Source organism: Onychostruthus taczanowskii, unplaced genomic scaffold (genome assembly GCF_017590055.1).
Source record: "Onychostruthus taczanowskii isolate IOZ18803 unplaced genomic scaffold, ASM1759005v1 scaffold72, whole genome shotgun sequence".
In the NCBI taxonomy this organism is placed as follows: domain Eukaryota; kingdom Metazoa; phylum Chordata; class Aves; order Passeriformes; family Passeridae; genus Onychostruthus; species Onychostruthus taczanowskii.
The window spans coordinates 1,132,732-1,151,968 of record NW_024505008.1 but is presented as its reverse complement, the minus strand read 5'-3'; the positions used below and the strand labels follow the sequence as shown (position 1 = coordinate 1,151,968).

At 34.6% G+C, this 19,237-nt stretch overlaps 1 protein-coding gene across 1 annotated transcript in view; it reads right to left on the bottom strand.

The window, feature by feature from the left end:
• Nucleotides 1-495: 495 nt before the first annotated feature.
• The window catches only part of TMC1 (transmembrane channel like 1), a 54,796-nt gene continuing 36,054 nt past the window's right edge, over nucleotides 496-19,237 (bottom strand). The window contains 11 exon segments of the mRNA XM_041422241.1: nucleotides 496-524; nucleotides 622-698; nucleotides 2,266-2,391; nucleotides 4,881-5,120; nucleotides 6,734-6,801; nucleotides 9,215-9,343; nucleotides 10,519-10,671; nucleotides 10,890-11,069; nucleotides 13,052-13,246; nucleotides 15,227-15,371; nucleotides 17,925-18,067. Of these exon segments, the coding sequence (XP_041278175.1) occupies nucleotides 496-524; nucleotides 622-698; nucleotides 2,266-2,391; nucleotides 4,881-5,120; nucleotides 6,734-6,801; nucleotides 9,215-9,343; nucleotides 10,519-10,671; nucleotides 10,890-11,069; nucleotides 13,052-13,246; nucleotides 15,227-15,371; nucleotides 17,925-18,067 (1,485 nt within the window).

The window sequence follows — 19,237 nt, the reverse complement described above, 5'->3', positions numbered from 1 at the left end:
GTTCTTACTACATCTTCTCCAGGTGAACCTGGCACAGGTGACAAATACTTCCTGTGTTGACAAAATATGCAGAAAGGTAGAAGAAGTAGACTTTGACTGGTGTGTGATAGATAAGAAGGATCTCTGGCACTTAGATGAGGCATTTTTCAGCAGGGCTGTGACCTTCAATTCAATATAGTGCAGCTTTTTACTTTAGTGTTTCTAGGTATGGAATAATGTTGCAATATTTCTTAAACAAGCCAAAGAAAGAACTAGGCTAATACTTGTGATTCAGCATTGTGAAGGTGTTTCAGGAGATTATAGCAGAAGAAGCAGTCCAGCCAGTGAGGAAGTCTAGGATGACACATACATTAATTACTCATCATGAGATATTCAGACCAATTCTTACCATTGTTTGGAGTGGGTTCATCTTGCTTGTCTCCTTTGGGCTTTGCCGGTGGTGGGTCTGTCTCAAATGGATTCTCCTCTTGTTCATTTGATTTTTGTGCCTTTTGCTTATTTCTTCTTTTATTTTCTTCTGCTTGCTAGTGATAAGGAGAGAGATGGCATTTTTCAGTGACCCAAACAGTATTTGTAATATTTAGTAAAATACAAAAAATCAGTAATTCTCTATTCTTACACTTTGTAACTTCTTTTTAAGTTCCAAGTTAGCTTCCTTGTAGGATTTGGATGTTGCGTTGAGATAATAAATGCTCAGGCTAAATTTAAAAAATAATAGTTTCTTGTTAGACAGTGATTGAAATATAAAGACTCAGAACACTCCTATATCAACCATTACCATCATGATAATATAAAGTCTGTATCTTTTTCTCATTTATTGTTCTTAACCAGTACTAATATTTTGAATTATAATGAACAATGTGCTTCCTTACATTATGAAGAAAGTATGGTTATTTCAGGGGTAAAATTAAAGAAATTTTTCTATCCATTAATATTCTACATTCAATCTTATAGTATTTAAGAAATATGCTTCATTCAGTAGTGCTTAACTGTGAAATTACTTCTATAGAATAACTTATAAAAGTTAATTCTCATTACATACCTTTAAAAATTAATAAATCATATTTATGAAAGCTCCTGAACAAATAGAGTAAACAATCTGAAATACAGTCAAGAAAACAACCAAAATAACATTCCTTTTTTTTTTTTCATAGTTATTAGTTCCTTCTTCTACTAAGAAAAACATAATATTTTCATTTTTCAGTATATGGAATTACTATTGTGACAACTTTATGAAATTAGGAGTTTTCACTATCCTGATTTAATAAGAAAATATCTGCTATGAAGTCTTTAGTTGACATAAGCAGTAAAAAATAATCAGCATACGCTGTTTCCTCTGCTTTGCCTGATTTTGTCTTGTATTTCTCCTCTTTCTTTTTTTTCCTTCTGTTTACTTTTAGTGCCCTTACCCTTTATAGCTAAAGTTTAAAATATAATATGGCATTAAGTGAACCTTGGCAAAATTTCATCTCAATATTTCATATTGCTCATATAAAATCCTTTTGTCATTTCTATTGTGTTCTGTAATGTCTACATTTATTTGCACTTCTGCAGTGCAAAGTTAAATTCCAGCATATCTTCATATAGAATTAAATTTTAGTTCAGCAGTATGCTAAATACCCAACAAAGTAACACAATCAAGCAAGGTTAAAATGCCTTGATAAAATAGGACTTAATACAATCTCCAAAAGCAAATATTCCAGGGCCATTTTTCTTTACTAGTTGCTGAGTTTACTCACAAAAACCTCTACTAGCCTTGTTTCACAAAGTCTCCAAAACCCTGTCTCATGCCCCTGTCCCAATAATGTAGAGTACAGCCTTTATCAATTTAAGGCACTGAAGAGCAGATTCACTGAAAGTTACTGAGAATAACTCTGCTCCGTGATGTTCATTTTTCTGTTGAGCTTGCTAAGGATTTATGATGTGCTGTTCTGCATACTGGACAAGATGATCAATGTCATAGCATTACAATTCCCTATGGGCCTTTTGCATTTTAATAGTTTTTTTATCTTTTGTGGCAGGAACAACATTTTTTAAAAGCATAGCTAAACAAAAAAGAAAGCCATTGAATAAAAAAGAGATAGCTACCTTTCTGCAAATGCACATTAAGTATTTTCAAAGAAAAGACTCATTAATTGTTCAAGTCTCTCATCATTGCACAATTAGCACTGCATTTCTTAGATATTCAGGAAGTGGTGATTCAGAGTGAAAGAAACTTATCAGACCTTAGATGCAGCAAGCATTGAGTGAATATTCTGTACGTACACCATCAGCAATATAAAGGGTAGGATAAGTCCAGGGTTAGAGGCATAACCAAATACTTTCCCAAACCAGGAAGGAAAGTCATGCTCCAGAGTTTCTGATATGACTTCAAACATTCTAGTCTTCCCACTATTAAATAGAAAAGTTAACAACATCACATACAAGTATTATGGCAACTATGAATATATAAGCTAATCACACCATAACAGTCCTGGAAAAAGGATAATATATGGTATGTTAATGTTATTTAAAACTTTACACTCTGAAGGGAATATTGTCTAAAGCAGTATTTATGTATTCTAAGGGGGAACCAAGACACCAAAATTCTGGTTGTATGCTAATAAATTTTGCCAGGTTACCACCCAAATTATTCCTCAGTGAATCAGTGTATCAGTTGTGAACTCCATACCATCATACCAACAAACAAAGCATTATTTGTGCTCTATGAAGACATGGGGGAAAAAATTCAAATTCTGTTTTTTATGTTTGACAAGCAAAAGTGGTCTGCCTGCAATTATTTTTTTTCCACCCAATTCTCTTCTCTCTTTGGTGTGTACCAGTGCTGCACAAGTCAGTGACTGTGCTTCAGGATATTTTTGTTGGTTTTGCAGCAATCTTGTTACCTTCATATGTAACTGTTCCAGCTTATTTACAAAGCTATTTTCTCTTTAGATTGTTTTCCTTCTTAAGTGTATCAACAGATGTTCTGAAAATCCCTTTCTGTTTATTTTGCCTTTTCTATGCCTTGGGGCACAGAAGTTTGTCATTTTTAACCTGGACAAGACTGACAAAATGGGTCTCTGTGTATCAATTCTAATTAGTAGTTTTGCTTAGGTGTAGGAATTGTCACCAAATTGCCACATGATTGTCCAGTCATTGAAGTTTCCTGTCACTGCTTTTCAGTCTGGTAAAGAATTTGTTAAAATAGGTCTTTCTCTTAACTCATTCTTAATGTTTACACCCTTTCAATTAATATAAAAATTTTCCAGGTAGAATTCTTCTGTTCTTTCTCTCTATTTGCCTCACCACTCCAGTAGATGAGAAATTCCATCCTCTTCTCTCCTCATGCTCTTCAGCATACATAAAACTTTTTCTGCTGCACTATTGCTAATTTTGTCCTGTCTTCCCTACGCCTGGCAGGTCTGTTAAATTGTGTATGTTGCTTTAATGAATGGACTAAAATTAAAAAAAAAAAAAAAAAAAAAACTAAACCCCAAATGATTCACAAATTTCAAAAAGGATGGGACCCTGAGCTACCAACAGGAAAATATTTTGGTTTTTGAATGTAGAGGCACATTCTACCAGTATTTATTCACTGGCTGTTCAACTGTAGCATTACCTATACTGAGGCTGAAAGATCCTTCATCACTTTCAAGTGCTCCCCATCAAAAGTTACATTGAAGGTTTCACTTTTTGATGAAGAACAACATATCTCTGCACATGACAGAGAAAATATGGCAAGAATTATCCTTCTCGTTTTGAACAGTAATCTCACCATTTAGCTAATACCCCATTCAATGACTGCTGCTACTCAGATCTGACCTCAAATATTTCCCTCAATATGCTTTTTCTAGGACTCAAAAAAATCTTAATTTGTATCACTTGTTTAGTTGTAAATTCTTCTCTAAATTCAAACAATTTTCTGTCATCAGAATTTTTATCATGTGGGTCTCTCTTTCTGGTACCTATGACTATTGCAATGACAATTTCTGTTATTTTGCCTTTCACCAAATTTAATATGGTGAGACTTCTGCTCCTTTATAAGTGCACTGGGGATCACACAGATATCATTTTACAACAGTAATGTATTATTTAAACATTGCAACCAGAATGCCTCTTTTATGGTTCTCCCACTCTTGCTTTGTTAATATTTTGTTCAAAAACAAAGGCTAAAGACTTTCAAAATTTTTAATTTCTTATCTGTTGTTAAGTGATACAACCCATTATAATTGTATCTCATGTTACCTGGCAGGTAAAGACGATTAAAATGTTCCTAGACTTTCCAGGTAATGCGCACAGAAGGATAAAGTGTGTCAAAGTCTAAACTACCTTGAATTCAAGATGTGCTTGCAGGGAAGGCCTAAGTGTTTAGAAAAAGATCCACCACTATGGAGGACTTGAAGACTTCAGAAACAAATTCAGCTTCACAGTGTTTGTACAGACACATGAAATTCTGTGAGCTGGAGGGAGTCAAGGCATTCAAAGACTGATCCACAGTGCATTTATCACACCCTCATGCATTCTGATCTGCCCTTTGTAAAAGGCATACAGACATTTCCTAAAAGTCATCTCTTTCAAACACAACAGGTCACTGCTCTACTCCATAAGAATAATTTTTCTTCAGTGCAGCAGTAATAATTTTTTTCATTGAAATTGACAAAAGGAAAAGTTTTTCTGTTCTACACCTCAGATAAAACTTCCTAAAGAATTAGTCAGCTTTCCAGGATTCCCACTTCAGGAATTATCCACAATAAGAAATACATCACAATTAAACACTCAGTATATCAGATACTAATGCTTATTATAAAGGCACTTTTTCATTACTGCCTCATTCACTGTGATGTGCGGAAACAGTTCATTGCAACAATTGTAAAAGATGGAGGTAAAATGCCAAGAACCTGAAAGGACCACAGTCAAAAGATGGTGGGATGGAAACAATGGTGTACACAGCAGGCAGTGTGGAGAGAAAAAGGATGAAAAGCAGCATGGCCATGTAGAAGTTATTGGATCTGGAAGCCTTGAAGACCCGTTCTTGGGGTACATTGCAGCACATCACTGCCCAGCACTGCAGGTACATCGATGTGTGGAGACGGAACACGTTGATTGCTGGGAGACATGGAGCATAAAAAGATCCCATCCTAGAAGAGAAGGAAATAAATAAAATAACCACTATCTTCTGTCTTTCCAAGTATGCCACAGATTCCCTCTGTCAATGTGTTTTGCACACTGTGCACTCAGAAATTCATATAGCAAACTTTATGGTTTTTTTTTAACAGGTCTTTGTTCTTTTTTTAAAAGGGTTGAATGTGCATGAAGAGAATTATCTGTGTGAACTTTTTGTTTCAAAGTCCTCTTTCTTTGCCAATTAAATGAGGACTTGGTGAAATGTTATTCACTCTTAATTTTTCCAGGTAGCATCTTGCTTGTGTTGTGTCATAAAAGGATAGCCTTTCAAAAAAAAAAAAAACTAGTTATTACCAATTCCTACAGCTAGGTATAAACAAAATAATTTCATTCATAATTTATTATTTTTATTGATAATAAAAACTTTTTTTGGAAGGATATTTTTGCTCGGCATTTATTTTAGCTGCTGTTGCTGGGGAAATTTAGTGCTTTATGCCAACAATCTGTTTATTAACTCTGTTAGATATGGTTTTTTCCTTATTACATATGGTTGCATGGTTATGACACCAAAATATTTGGCACACTTTTATTTTCATCACACCTTGTTTCTTATGTCATGCTGACTGAAGAGCAGCTAAATTAATTTTTCTGGCAAAATTGTACAGAACACAAGAGATTGGGAACCTGCTTCTTCCTTAATCCTTGCCCTTGTGATCAGGTCAAGGTGATCAAGCTAAGCTGCTTTGTCTCCGAGTGCCTCAGACATTCTATTTGGAAACAGGAAATACATTTACATTAGGGCTGGAAAGACCTCCTGACCTACAGAAAAATGACAGGCTTTATTATATTAATATATCCCCTTCCTCTTTTCCTGTATCTTGAATGAAAAGATAAAGGGCTTTACTGAAGGGAAGGCTTTTGCCACACAAAAAGCCTGACCAGCCGAGTCATATTAAATGTATAAAATTAGGCCTCAGCAAGAATCGAGAAGTCAAGTGCTTGCAGAGATGAGTTCCTGGGGAAGACTGAGCGTGTTGCATGAGGACTCTACATGCTGGTGTTCTTTACCAGGCATGTGAAGTCCAAAAATAGAATTAAATATACCTTTCCTACGCTGCATCTAAGAAATAATGCTGAAGCAGTAACATTGTTTTTTAAATATTTTAAATGTCTTAAAGTTTTTTAATTGTTTTTTATATTTATCTGTGCAGTCACATGAATGTGACTGCACAGAGAAATATAAATACATTTGCTTTAAGGCAAAAAGGCCTTTTTGCACAGGAGCATGGGAAAAGAATGGTAAGATTCACTGAAAGGCTAAATTTCAAAGCAAAACACTACAACAAGCAGTCAGTGACCAAAAGCATAAATATAATCTCTGCAGATTTTTACTGGTTGGTCTTATCAATTCAGTGGAAAATCCTGATGTATGTGATGCAATAATTTCAGTCCATAACTAGTTTTGAATTGTTCCAACTGATTGCAGCATATACCAGAGTTTGGTATATATTGCATATACTTCTATCAAATTAAAGAGATGGGACATGATCAGGATTTCAGAAAAATCTTTCACAGATACAGATAAATCCCACCATCCTGCAGATACAACATGCTTTTCTACACCTACCAGATCATGCCTTGGTTAAAGATCAGTCCCAGCACATTTCCACTTATATCAAACTCAGAATATGATGGCTGAAAGAAATGATACAGATGTTTTCATTAGGTTTTCACAAAGGGTTTTTAAATGAGTAGAAGAAAACTCTCACTTTGAGGAGTAGCAGTACACTGGCATCGTGTTACAAGGCCTCTTGTTGCATCTTATGAGGGAATCATGAAATAAATTATGTAACTCAAGGCTACAAGGTAGTCTCTAATATAGTTTGCAACATTTTACTGAAAATCTTTCTGACATTTGTTCAGAGGCAGATGCTAATAGAAAATTAAAAATCATTCTGGATACTGGGTAAATTTTAAAGCAACATTTCAGAAAATTTCCATTGGAGTGTACTTTGGTTGTCAAAATATTTTGTCCTCCAGTACAGCAGCAGCAGTGAAATTTCATGTGATGAATGTGATTTAATTGATTTAACACCCAATGGAACTCTTGCACTATTTTTCCTTTTTTTTTCCTATTCCAGCTATTGTACTTTTAGTTTTCCTTTTAACGCTGATAGAAGTTGCCAATGATTTTCTGTTTTTTAATATGAATATCTTATTTCTAATTAAAGTGTTTGATTCTAATTTTTCCTTTAAGATTCAGAACTTTAAGAACTTCATGGGGTCTCATTATCTTTGCTGAAGAAAGCCCTGTATCATACATTTTTATTTCCAGTGTGGATGCATAAATACCACAAAAATAGTTTAATAGTCTTTTATTTCTGGACTAATAATTTGACCCTTCATTCTGATTTTTCAAATCATTAATTACTTACACTGTATAGGTTAGAATATCAAAAGAAACATGGAGATATTAACAAGATCATACAGAAACAAATAATGTATGACTGCTTTTTCTAACATAGGTGCTAGCACTAATAGATTAAACAATTTGCAATCCAAATTTTAAACAAATACAAATAAGTTCTTCCCACACAACATGAATGTTAATCTCTGGCATTCTTCACCAAAGGACATCTTGATCATCAAAAATATTTTTCTTGTAGTAAAAAGCTAAAAATTAATGGATATATATCCATGGCCACTAACCACAGAGACATAGGTATAGCTACTTCCTAAGGAAGGTTTTCAAATTAGCTATTTCCAGAAATTCAGTGATTTCCAGTTTCAACTTCCACTTCCACCTGTTGTTTCAGGCAGCTTACTGGACCTGGGGGTTACAATGGACCACCCCATTACAGACATTCCTATATACTGCCAAATTAAAATGTCAATTATAAAATGGTTTCAGGATCCCCTACAAGCAGGTATGTTGTTGCCAATTTTTCTGCTCATGCTATATTCAAACTCCTCCATTTGATTTTGATATTGCAATAGTTATTACCTGTTTGACCACAAACTGACTAACAGATAGTCTATCCCCACACTAGTCCTTTTAGAAGGTAAAATATAAAAATAATGCTGAAATTTCATGGGAATCAGCAAGTAAAAATGAGACAGCTACACCAGAAACAAGAGTTTTTTAACAGAAAACATGAAAACTTTCACTTCCTCTGGAAAACTTGGATTTCCCAAGATGTAGTTCTTAGCAATGCAAGAAATTGTTATGTGTATGAAGATAAAATTTTGACAAAAGAAGGTGAAAATTACAGCTATAATGACTGCTTATGCAGAGGTACTCTTGATAGTCTTAAATTGCATAGCCCTTTTCTGTACTTCACAGTAAGTACAAAAGAGGCTTCAGGAGCTTCATAAGCTTTGACAATCATGACTATTACTTAAAATATGAAAAACAGCGTCAGACCCCTGAAAGCATAAGTAGCTGGCAAATTTAACTTGGATCAGGTCAGTGTGAGGCTGCAAGTCTCAACTCCCAAGTGAAGAGTTCTATGCCTGCTTATGTTATGCTTATGTTACTAATTTTACATCAGCTAAACTAACTGTAATGAAATACAGATATATACATATATAGACACATATAAATATATATATGTATGCATGCATACATACACATATACATGCACATATATGTATACTTACATACACACACAAAGACACACACACACACATATTTATATATATTTATATATAAATATATTTATATATATATAAATACTTCTAGAACAGGATCTTTCATGTTGTTCTCCACAAGAACAACGTGCTTGAAGACCCTATCCAATCAATGAGATTATATTCTGTGAAATTTTGAAATAGTAAATGTGGTTAAAATGTGTGTTCTTACAAAGAAAATAAAATTTGTTCTTACAAAATAAAATAAATTAAAGTCCTAAAGTTACCAAAGTCTAAAGAAGAAGAAAGATAATAAGACACAAGCAAAATGCAAGAAAAGCTAACTCCATGTAGCTCAGGGATTTTGAATTTGGTATATCTAACCAAAGGTTAACCCTGTAGCATTGAAAAGAAAATGAACTTTGTTACCAAATTGTGAAGTGATGGATAGCAAAGACATTTGAAATCAGATACTTACAAATCCGTACTCCAAATCCCAGCACCAGCAATAATTGAAAAACCTAACAAAGACGGCTCTCAAAAAATCACCGATTAAAATTGTGATGTATGTTGTCATCATGTCGGAGACTGTCAGGCGCACAAATTCCTGTTAGAGCAATATTCTCTTTTAAGAATACTTTTAAGCAATAAATAGTCACAATAATAATTAAATATCGTACTAGATCTGTAATTATGCTTGTCCTGCTTCAACGTGGACAAAACTCTAGACCTTTCTACATTCACTGATTCTGTAATATGCTAGAACTAGAACTACTGCCCCTCATTTCCTAGAGTTCTTAAACTGCTTTTGACCTCTTTGACTTTGAGAAGATTTAAAAAAAAAAAAGTGAATGGCTTGTTTCTCAAGGAGTTTCAACATCCACTGGATATGGAAAGGAAGGAAGAAAATCCAAATGCAAATGCTCATGCCTCTACTTTTATTTTAGACTTCTTTTGTTTCACTAAAACCTCAGGCCTTACCCCGAGAGCCCAGAAAGCTATTACTCTCCCTTATATGAAATTAAGGGTAAAATTATTTCAGTTATGAGCTTTTGGTGTTCTTAGCTTCTTATTTTCAGCATCAATGAAAAGAGAGGGGTTGATTTTTCCACCTGTATGGTCCCTGCTAGAGTTTTATTCATTCAGGAGGACAGATTGTCAGAGTGATGGAGAAACAGCAAAATTGTTTCAACATTGAATTTGTTGTCATGGACAAATCAACAATAATGAAGTAGGATCAAATAGGGGGAAAGGATATGTTAGAAAATTGTTTGGAAACCACATTTTATACTAGTGGGTCAATAAGAATGAATGTTCAACTGAATCCAATAAAATATTTGAGCAAATTTTCCACCAAACTTTTATTCTCCTTTGGCATTATTTTGCTTGGCTAAAGACAGAGATGCCTTATGAAAAGCATACTCCTGTAAGAGCTGTCTTACATACATGTCCTTTTTGAGCTACTCCTTTATTTTTCCAAAATTAGTAGACAAGCAAGGCAAAGATGGCATCAGGAAGATGAAAACAAATTAAGAGGATAGAGGAGAGAAAAAATAAATACTTTCAATTCTGTCAACTAACAGAAGAAAGAATTTCCTATTCAACAGGATTCAAAGAAAATAAAATAATCTTTGAAAAACTTTTAGTTCAAGAGAAAGTCCCACACCTGCTTCTCCTCACATTGTCTCACTTGTTAGCCACAATAAAGAGGATTTAGATGAAATATCCTGTAAGCGATTGTATGACCTATTTTCAAATCTGAGCTCCAAGCAGCTACATTACCTGTCCTACCATTGTTTCCCAACATGGTCCTCTGGGGACATCAGCAGGATCCACCTGTATTGGAGGAGCAGTTGAATTCTCTGGAATAGTACCATTGTACAGACTGGCTTCCCATATTGTCATGTTATATTTGACTATCTTTTCTTCTTCCAACTAAGTAAAGAAATGAATCAGGGGTTAAAAATCAACATGAGCTTGTTATGAACCCTCAAGCTTGTCTATTCAAAGATACCTATTGCTAGCTTAGGTAAATGTAATTTGCAGAACAGAAATAAAAGAATGCCTTTCACTGATATATCTGTGACTGAGCGGAGTGCCTCAGTGTTGCCTAGCAACCCGTCAAACATAGTGAAAGGAAGAAAATATCTTGCCTTGAGGTTGATTTCATCCATTAGGGCAATAATGAAAGTGTAGAGATTGCCAAGAAAAAGAGCAAAGATTCTTCCCAGCTGCCATCTTAGAGCTATTCGAGGGTGGTAATTTTCCAGAGAACTGATTACATCAAATAAAGTTGGACAGAACATTCCTAAAAGTGACATAACCGTGTTCACCTGAAGATAGGGAAAAAAGTTTACAGTGAAGTTAGAGACAAATTATTCTATTAATTCTGATTTGGGTGAAAAATATATTTCCGTTACTACTTTTTATTTGGTATTAGATTTAATAAAAACCAAAATCCACTCTAAGTATCACAACTTGATGAAATCCATACACAGGCCCAATCTACCTCTTTCCACTAATTTCCCCATTCCATGACACACTAGACAATTTTATCTGGACTGTGTTCTGACAGAACTAGAAACTGCTGATACGGAGAGGGAGATAAAAAATTTACAACATTAAAGAGGGAGAAGGGTAGTCAGAGAGAAAAATATATTTTTCACAAAGTCATCAGCATTCCTTTATCATGCTGTGAACTTCAGGAACACAAGACAAAAAATATATTTACCTGGGATTTCTCCATCACATATAAACTGTGTTCAATTCCTTAATGACTTTAGTGTAATGAAATTTTCTACAAAAGCAGCTTAATACTCTCACGAAGAATGTAAATTTTTAGATCTTGCTTCTTCCTTGCACATAGGAGCTGCACTTTTGTTTACTCAAAATTCTACATTAGGTGTTGGGATTTTTTTCTGATCAAATCCTCAATTCATATATTAATGATGCAAACATAAGAAAATTTGATTTCTAGAATAAGAAAAATGTGGGAATTTCACTCAGAAGCCAAATATATTTATGGAATTAAATATTAATACCCAATCAAAGGTAATGTTTTGTACTCAACAAATATGTTAATTACCTGTCAATAGGAAAAATTTTTAACCAAATAATGTCAGTATTGTTTTACCCACTCTGCTTTAGAGACACACCTGCTCCAAATCTTAGTTCTGTCACCTTAGAAGTATATTTTTATTACAGAAACAAAAGCAAAACTATGAACATAAAGACAAATGTTACCTACTTTCCAGATTAGAGCATAAACTAATATAACAGCCTTTGGTAGCCCAGTTCTTGTTAGTACAAATCTGTTACCACACCTTTAAACTGAGAGAAAGCTGAATTCCTCCAAGCTCTATTGTCTCAGAACTTGTGTTGCCTTAAATCAAAACATTTTGTACACAATTTTTCCTTTCCTATCAAACTAAAATGTGACAACAAGTAACTTAATCCACTCTCAAGAGCCCTATTTCTCTGGATTCCAGAAGTGGATTGATATTTTAATGTCTCTTTCTCAGTCAGCCTTTGGTGTTGAAAATTCTGAATTAATTTTCCTTGTTCTATCATCACCCATCTCATCAGCTTGGTGAGGCTAACACCTTTTTGCCATACTTAAGTCAGGTATGCACTTTACACTCCAGCTCAGAAGATAAATTTGAAATAACAAACTAGTTTTACAACACACACAGTAGCATTTTTGCTAAGAAAGTAAAACCTTCCCAGGTTTTCAAACAGCACTCTGACTTCAGGTGCATATGCACACTGTCGTAGCAAACAAAATCACCCTCTTCACTATACACCTCTATCAGGTAGGGTGCATCTCCTGTTGAGGAAAGGATTAGGCACAGATTAGGCACCAAAAAAATTGCATGGGACACTTGGACAGGGCACGTGGAACTGGAAGGCTTCCATTTCAACCTGTTGCTACACTGCAGAGTTGCATCCATGAGGTCTCAAATAACTTTCTCTGTGCCCACAGATCCATCACTCTGCTTGGGCCAGACACAGGAGAAAAGCAAGAAGAGAGTGGGTTCCTTGAAGAGATCTCATGAATCCACAGAGTGTCTGGAAAACAATCTAAGACCACAGAGGAGGAAATGTGAAGGCCTTAAATGAAAGCTAAATACTGAGGGATATTTGAAAGAGGCAAAGTAGAAATTTGGTGAAGTAGGAAGCAGAGAGACCTACGCAATTCTTATGTTAGACATTTTTCACCCACACAGAGTATTTAAACTACTGGGGGGGGGAAAGGCAACATGCAAAGCAGAGGAACACAATTTCAAACCACATCTATTATAGAAATAGCACGAACTTCATTTCTTTCCCACCACCCGTAGTTCTCCAGACCTTCCAAGGCAAATTGCTGGGATCTTCTGACAACAAAAAAGATGAGGTAGCCACTTCCAGCAAGTGTGCATAGGGCTAAGAAGTTAGCAAGAACCCTTAGGAATCGAGTCAAATGAATATTTTCTTCTTTTCGGCTCTCCTGCTCCTCCACAATTGCTTCCTGCACTTGTTAGAAAGAAAAGAATATTATCAATACTGTAATGGTCAAGGCCCCACATTGCTTCAATTGTTAGAAGTCAGTTAAATAAATTGCAAAGATGCAAATGGACTTCTGGGGTTCATGTTTTGAGATGAATGTATATGCTCTCATAAAATCCTGTTCAGGTCCTGGAAGATTCTAGGGTTTTGACTCCCCAGGGTTTCCTTTGCCCCTGTTGAGTGTGCCCACAATGAGTCTTGTCACACTTGTACTCATGTGTGAAAAAAACCCTAGCATGTTCTTTTAGCTTGCAAGATGGTACAAGGTTAAGTGATACAGCAGAAAAAATGTGTGATTGTATGTCAGAAAAGGAAATGTCATGTTTTTAAAATGTGCATTTGTGAGAAAAGATGAAAATGTTTTACTCTGGAAGTCAGCAACTCAGAAAGAATGCAAAGATAGTTGAGACATGGGAATCCAAAAAAAAAAAAAAAAATTGGACAGTGCAGAGCTTCAGACTACACAAAATGTTTGCCCCACATTTACCCTTGATACTAAATAGTAAATGTTAAGACTCTGAGGCAACTATAACCTCCAGTTTTCACTCTTGCCAGGTGAAAGAGCTTTTGGTCTGGAGTGTCCTCATGAAAAGAAGTTTTGCTACAGCTTCTGACTTGGTTTATAGATCTGTTGCCCCGAGGGGAAGCTGAACAGCATTGTAATAATTGCTTTGCATTGCTCTGCTCCTTTTACAGCATGTGTTTGTCACATAAATGACAAGAGACTGCAACAGCTTTCAAACAAAACTCCCATGACCTCAGCCAAGCCAAGACTTCTCCCTTTCTTTCTGAGGTTCCTTGCTTGTTTGCAGCAATTACAGTAAAGCTTCATGAGTTTCTCAAAATTAAGACATTTTCTCTACAGAGTTGTATTCTTTCCCAAATAGCTTTCAGAATCTGCTCTTAGTTGACAGGCAGGGGAGCTCTTACAGATTCAGTGCTTTCAATCAGTGTTTCTCCCATAATTGCTTTCTTGGAATCTTCTCATGATGACTTACACTTGAGGGCAGCTCTCTGTTATGCCTGCAGCTGAGGAGGTGGGCAGGGTGAAGGTGGCTGTGGCATTACTGTGGACAGGAAAAGTGCAGCTGAGCAGAGCAGCCAGTGCTCACGGTGTCACACTTGTCAGTGTGACTGCGAGACTGGCACCTTCTTCATTGTCTTACAACACTGCGCCTATGTGTTCCCTGCACATTATTACATTGAAAATTAAATCTTCCTTTGCATGCTACACTAGTGTGTCCCAGCCACCTACAGCACAAACATATTCTTTAACATTCAGCATATAGAATATATCCCTCCACTGTTTTCACAGCCCTGCATTTTAAGTCTTGCCCCAGATTCCTTACACTACTACTCTTGAAATCAATATACCCTATATGCTGGAAAGAGACCTAAGAACATTGCCTTGCATATTGGGCTATATTTTATAATTAATTTGAATGTGAGACATTTTGTTACTGAAAAAAAAAGTATAAACTCAAAATTCTGAGGTCAGTTCTTCTGATAAATATCCTAATACAGATTATTCTATTATTTTGTCTTATGATATCTCTTCTCTGTAACAAGAGAAGTTGACAATGTGAGTTTCCCAAAAGGGGAGCGACATTTTAAAAACGAGTTTTTCAGACAAATACCATAGAAACTGGAAGCGGTCAAAGATGATAAAAAAGGAAAATATTATTTTTACAATAGAATCAGTTTTCTAAAACCGGTACTGTCAGCAGAGATGACACAAAAGATGCTAGTGTTATTTCTTTCACAATTAGAAAGAAAAAAAAATCTGATGGCAAGATACAGAGACCCAGAAGTGTGTACAGATGCCAATTTGAGTACATGTTTCTCAGCCTCAGCACACCTTAATCTTGACCTTAATTCCACCTGATTCACACCAGTGTGGAAGTCAAATTGTGTTGCCTCTCCTCAGTAAACTCTGTTTTACCTTAAAGCTTGTTGTAATGGAAGCAAACTTATTATCTGCTGTCTCAGGATTGCCAATCAGGTAGTCCCAGCTTGTGAACATTTTCCAGCTGAAATTAAAACTAGTGTCATCCCCACCACCGTCATCATTTGCATTCTTTGCCATTCTACAGAAAACACAAAGATACAGGAAGACCTTGTTAACACTAGTTCTGCTTTGTGGGCATGACTTTTAAATGGTTCCTAATTTCTAACTTTTTTCCTGAAAAAACTCTACATCATTACTGCTGTCAAGTTATGCTTCACTAAATCTTTATTTCTGAAACAAGTGAACAATATGGAGATTTTCATATTTAGATACTTTTTCATATTTAGATACTTTCATATTTAGATACTTATGGAGATTTACATATTTAGATAATGAGCTCACTGCAAACATTTTGATGAGAAGAATGAATGTATTTCATTAACATCTCAGAGAAACTCTGCTGGATAAGAAGCTTAATAGAAAAACAATATTGAGAACACTTCTTAAATAGAAAGGTGCAGGGCACCCTGAACAGCAATAGACTTTATTAGAGAGTTCACAAATAGAAAAAGAAGAAAAATCAAATAAGCAAAATAACAATAAACAAAATAAATGCATAAATAAAACAAAACATATAACAAATAATATAAGAAATAAAATAAATAATATAAAAATAAATATATAATTATAAATATAAGTATAATTAGAAGTATAAATATAAATATAAAATATAATTAAAATAAGACAAGACAGAAGAAAAAGTGGTTTTAACATATAAAATAGCACTCATACAACTATCTTCCCTGTCATCTCCTATGCATATACAAGAATATTTATTACAGTGTCCAGAAACATCAGATTATTTCTTCAGAGAAATATTTCTTCAGATTAAACTTAATCTTGTCTTCAAAGTTCTCTCTTTTAAAGGGGTTTCATTAGTGTAAAAACCGTGGTATTACTTTGCATACTTTGTCACCTAATTCAAGAAGTCATTAAACACAAGGAAAGAGTGCGCTGATAAGACACAAATAATTTCAGTATAATCAGTATCTCTGGTCAGGAAAAGGTAACACTTATTTTAAATTTCAATAATCCAGCAGAGCTATGTTATTAATATTAATGCATTCTATGTGTCACATTTTTAAAAGTCCAGTAAAATACATGCTCTGAAATCTAGGATTAGAATAGTGAGTAAATACAGAAAACCTTTCTGAGGTGCCAAAAATCAATACCAGGGTTGGTCTTACCCATAAGAGTCAGACATCACAAAAGGTTTTTGTTAAAGTTTGCCCTGCTTCTGATTTATAAACTAAGACATTTCCTTCTCAAGAGTTTCTAATGAAATAATGAACATTGTGATAAGAATATAATTTCTTTGCAATCAAAAATATTTCAGTTTTATGATATAAACTGCAAGAGCTGAAGAGAGGAGCCCTACATCTAAATATTTCCCCTAAATAAAATAACAGTTCTTGTAATCCTCACTATCTCTTTCACATAGACCTTTCTCAGTTCTCAGTCAACAGCAGAAAAATGACAGTGCCTCCTGATACATTGCTCTTAGTTTCTGTGCTCACTGTGCTTATTTTTGGAGAAACAGAAAAGAGGGGAAGACAGTAAGAACTCTCATATGATTACCTAAATATTGGTCATCATTAGTGTCATATGGCTAGATGGAAAGTTGGCATATACAATGTATTTTTTTTTTCTTAAGGATATTCCTTTGTTTTGAGCTACAGGGTTTTCCTGTTATCAGGAATATTTTTTTGTCTGACTGAGAGTCATTGAAATAAAATTGTCTGAGACTAAGACTTTTCTAATCTTGGTAGTTGTTTTATCAAAAATATTTTAAAATCTATTTTTGAACTAAATCAGTTGCTATTTTATTGTACTAGTTTATTTCCTCTCCAAAATTACATATATGTAATGACTGAAGACATTTTTTTTTCTCAAATGATTGTTGCCTTATGCAGGAAGCCATTTTGAAAACAGAACATGAATTAATCTAGTGCTCATGCAAGTGAAAAACACTTCAGAACAAAACAATGGAAATACATAACTGCATTTTACTCTATGTTTAAAAGTGACTTTGAGTCTTGAACTGCAAGCTTCTGATTTTTTTCTCTACGGGTTTTTTATAAAACCACTGCTAGAGGTGTACTATTGTGTTAGGTGGTCATCTTGCTTGAACCAAGGGTTTTAAAGATTATACTAATCAACATTTACTGTGGACTGTGAGCTACATGCAGAATTATTTGCCATAGGCTTCTTCCTTTTGTTCTTCCTTCATAAAGGAGTTTAACACATAAAGTACCACTGAAGGTAGAATTACGGAATTTTTTGGATTTTAGCTGAAAATCTACTGGATGCCAAGTATTATGAAAAGAGGGTCTGGCAGATCTCTTCCTCACTTAACACATTCATTTTTAATTTTGAAGTTCTGGAGAGAAGTGTTTTGTTGTTGCAGTAAAGATTTATTCCCACTTTCACAACACTGTAACAACTGTAACAACTTCTGGTGCAGAAGAACAATAAACAAATACAGGTTGAATAAGTCTTATGTAACTTTGACCTTGAACTTGATCTTGCATTGTCCCATACTTAGAATTAGTGCATTTTTTAAAAAGACAGTCTCCAGTGGAATTATCTGCCTTTTTGAAAGTACTTTTTTCCAGAGCCAAGGAGAACTTACGTTCGAGTGACAATCATAAAGCTATAGCCAATAGACCCAACTCCAACAAGGAAATATGAAAGAGGCATCCTGAACTTGAGCCACCCGATTGTCCTCTGGTTGTTGTAATAACCATAAAAGAGTACAGAATACTGTGCAAAGCCCTGAAAAGTCAGAAAAAAAATTATAAGGTTACTTTCTTAATAATCAGTAAGTGTGTCAATAGCAATATATTAAAACATTCATTTCAATGAATTCAAATTAATTGCAAATATCACTGTAATAAAGCTCACAGGATAGAAAATGTGTACCTTTATTTTAAAAATACATAGAATATTTCATAGCCACTTCAAAATCTTTTAAAACTGGTCATTAACAATCCCTCTATGATTAAGTAAGTCAAAACTTCATCATCACACTTCTTGTAAAGAAAGAAGTACATTGTCTTACAAAACCTGTTTTCCAGGTTACATGCAGATAAAATCCCATATTTTTAACTTAATTTTCACCTTTCTAAAATTCATTTTCTTGAATTTGATATGAAAATCTCATATGCCTTCTTTGTCTAATAACAACTGTCTGCTGTTCATTGGGTGATCATTGAGTATATATGGTAACCAATAGGTAGGGGCATTTTACAGGAGATTATTCAGTGCATAGATATTTTGCACACTTAGACTCGATTCCAAGGCTGTAATAAATGCAGTTCAAATTCACTGTCTTTCTCTGCAATTCAAAGTCTATCTTCTTTTCTAAATGTCTTAATATGAATTACCCTCTCTTTTACTGGTCAGACAGATGATTTTTCTAAATTTCAACAGTACCTTATTAACTGTAAGAAATTGTTGGTGTCTGCAGGGATCAAACAGTTAAATCTGCCTGGTAATTCTCAGGTTAGTGCAAGGACTCATCTCCTAGAAGGCCAAAGCCAGAGCATTTACCAGGACAGCTCAGTGCATGCACAGCAGTAGCAAACCTCCAGCCAGATGCAAGAATTACAAGTGCAATATATAGTATTTCACCGTGTAGTTGGAGGATAAACCATGCATAATTTTGACAGTAATACAATAATACAAAGGGTTGGTGAATTAAAAAACCATTTGCTACCTTTGTGTTTTTCAGTTGCCCACTTTCCTTAAAATTAATAACATCTTTCTCTTGTTTATTTTTTCAAAACATGCACTTGATTTATTGAAGCTTTTACTATATGTGAAATGAGTCACAGGCTTATTTGAAAAACCTAATTCACAATTCCAAGCTGAAAATCAAATATTAATATATGGCACACATAAATATTATTTTAAATATCGTGATCCACATATCTCATTTTTCTT